The sequence below is a fragment of the Emiliania huxleyi genome (assembly GCF_000372725.1).
Source record: "Emiliania huxleyi CCMP1516 unplaced genomic scaffold EMIHUscaffold_2807, whole genome shotgun sequence".
Taxonomy (NCBI): domain Eukaryota; phylum Haptophyta; order Isochrysidales; family Noelaerhabdaceae; genus Emiliania; species Emiliania huxleyi.
In genome coordinates this window covers 1-1720 of record NW_005199918.1, presented here as the reverse complement: position 1 = coordinate 1720, position 1720 = coordinate 1, and the positions used below count along the sequence as shown (strand labels likewise).

At 66.7% G+C, this 1720-nt stretch overlaps 1 protein-coding gene across 1 annotated transcript; it reads left to right on the top strand.

Annotated features, from left to right (window-relative positions):
- Positions 1–323: 323 nt before the first annotated feature.
- Positions 324–1532, top strand: EMIHUDRAFT_254869 (hypothetical protein; the record flags this gene model as incomplete). Its single annotated transcript, XM_005776206.1, has 2 exons — positions 324–1152; positions 1210–1532. 2 exons carry the CDS (start codon positions 324–326, stop codon positions 1530–1532), a joined length of 1152 nt encoding a protein of 383 aa, XP_005776263.1.
- Positions 1533–1720: the final 188 nt, after the last annotated feature.

The window sequence follows — 1720 nt, the reverse complement described above, 5'->3', positions numbered from 1 at the left end:
GCTGCGAGTGCGGGTGCAGCTGTACGATGACGTCGCCGCTCTGCGTCGCGGTGAAGGAGACCGAGTACGGCGCTTCGTACAGCTGTCGTTGGTGGTCAGTGAAGATGGTCTCTGTGCAGCGCTCGGCGGAGCCGACGCGAGAGAAGTGCCGCCTGAACGCCATGCGTTCAGGCGCTGTTTGAATCACGGGCCTAATAGCAGTAGCAGCCCGCGCCCGCGTTTCTTTCCGTGCGTCGTAAGAATTCTTTCCGTGCACGAGCGGCTTCCCGCGAAGAGGCAGAAGGGCCTCGTCAAAGGAGTGGCGCGGAACAGCTTGAAGCACAATGCTCCTCGCCGTGCTCGCGCTGGTCGCTCACTCGGCGCCTACCGCGTTTGTCTCAAACGGCGGTGTGCTATACCGCGAGCGCTTCCTCTCGCCGGCCGACTTTGAGGCTATCCGGCGTGAGTGCCGCACCCTGCGAGGCGGCATGCGCGCAGAGAAGGACTCGATTGCGCTGCGGCGGATGGGCCTGTGTCTCGACCGCCGATCCCACACACACGCGATGCTGATGAGCGAAGCGGTTGCGAGCCGGATCGCCGCGCTCACCGGCGTGCCGCGGCTCGAGCCGTCCGACTTTCCGGCAGAGTTGCGGCAGTATGGTGCCGGCGCCAGCATGGGTTGGCACCGCGACGACGCGCTCTACAGCCCGCCGCAGACAGAGGTGATCCTGACGCTCGGCAGCGCCGACCCGCCGCCGCCGGATGAGCATACCACTCGGCAACTCGTCAAGCGGTGGACGGCGCAAGAGGAGAGGCCAGGCTACGCGCCTCCGTCACAGAACTGGCCTCCCCCCAGTCGCTCTGACCTCGCCACGCTGCGCCGCGCCTTCACCGCGTGCGGTGCTGAAAGCTTTGATCCCGGACACCACGCTGCGCCACCCACATCAGGCCGCCTGTGTGAGCCGTGCTCTCACCACCTCCATCGCCTCTGCCTGCGGCATGCAGCGCCACCACCTGCGAGGGACGCGCCGGGCGAGGAGGCAACCCGAAGTGGCTGGTCAGTGCCCTCTCGCGGCTTGTCGAGGTGGCTCGAATCGTCGCCCGTCCGCGAGGCCATGGCGAGCAGGCAGGGCAGGGGCGCCTCGGAAAAACCGCGAAGGGCCTTCGCAGAGGGTAGCACAAGAAATCTGGGGTGACACATATGCTGATTTCTTCCTGATTTCGCTCGAGACACGGCTGACTGCTTCACCGAGTGGGTCTGCGCTGACGGCGGCCGCGACTCGGCGTGGACGACGCCGAACTCGGTGCTGCTCGTACGTGCCGGCGAGGGAGGCCCCTCGCACCGCGTCACGCCGGTGAAGCGCGGCGAGCGCACCATCGTCAAGCTCGTCTTCCACGAGCCCGACGCGGAGCGGTCTGCCTCCTTTTACGACCACATCAACTCCTTCCCAGGCGCGCAGAGATCGGTGGCGGAGCGAGCGCGCGCGCTGGCGGAGCGAGGCGGCCCGGGCAGTGGTGGTAAGGCGAGCCGGGCAGCGAGACGGAGGAGCTAGCGTGCAAAAGTACTACACGTACACGTATTAGGGCTATAGGGGTACAGACTCTGGCTAGCAGGGTGAGGGACCTCTCTACGCTCTAGAGGGCGTCGCCGTGGGCGCGCGCCATCCTCGCGAGGGTCAGGCCGAGCCCGCCGGGCCAGCTGAGGCTGTGTGTCCGTCCACTGTGGACCCAGTGATGGCCT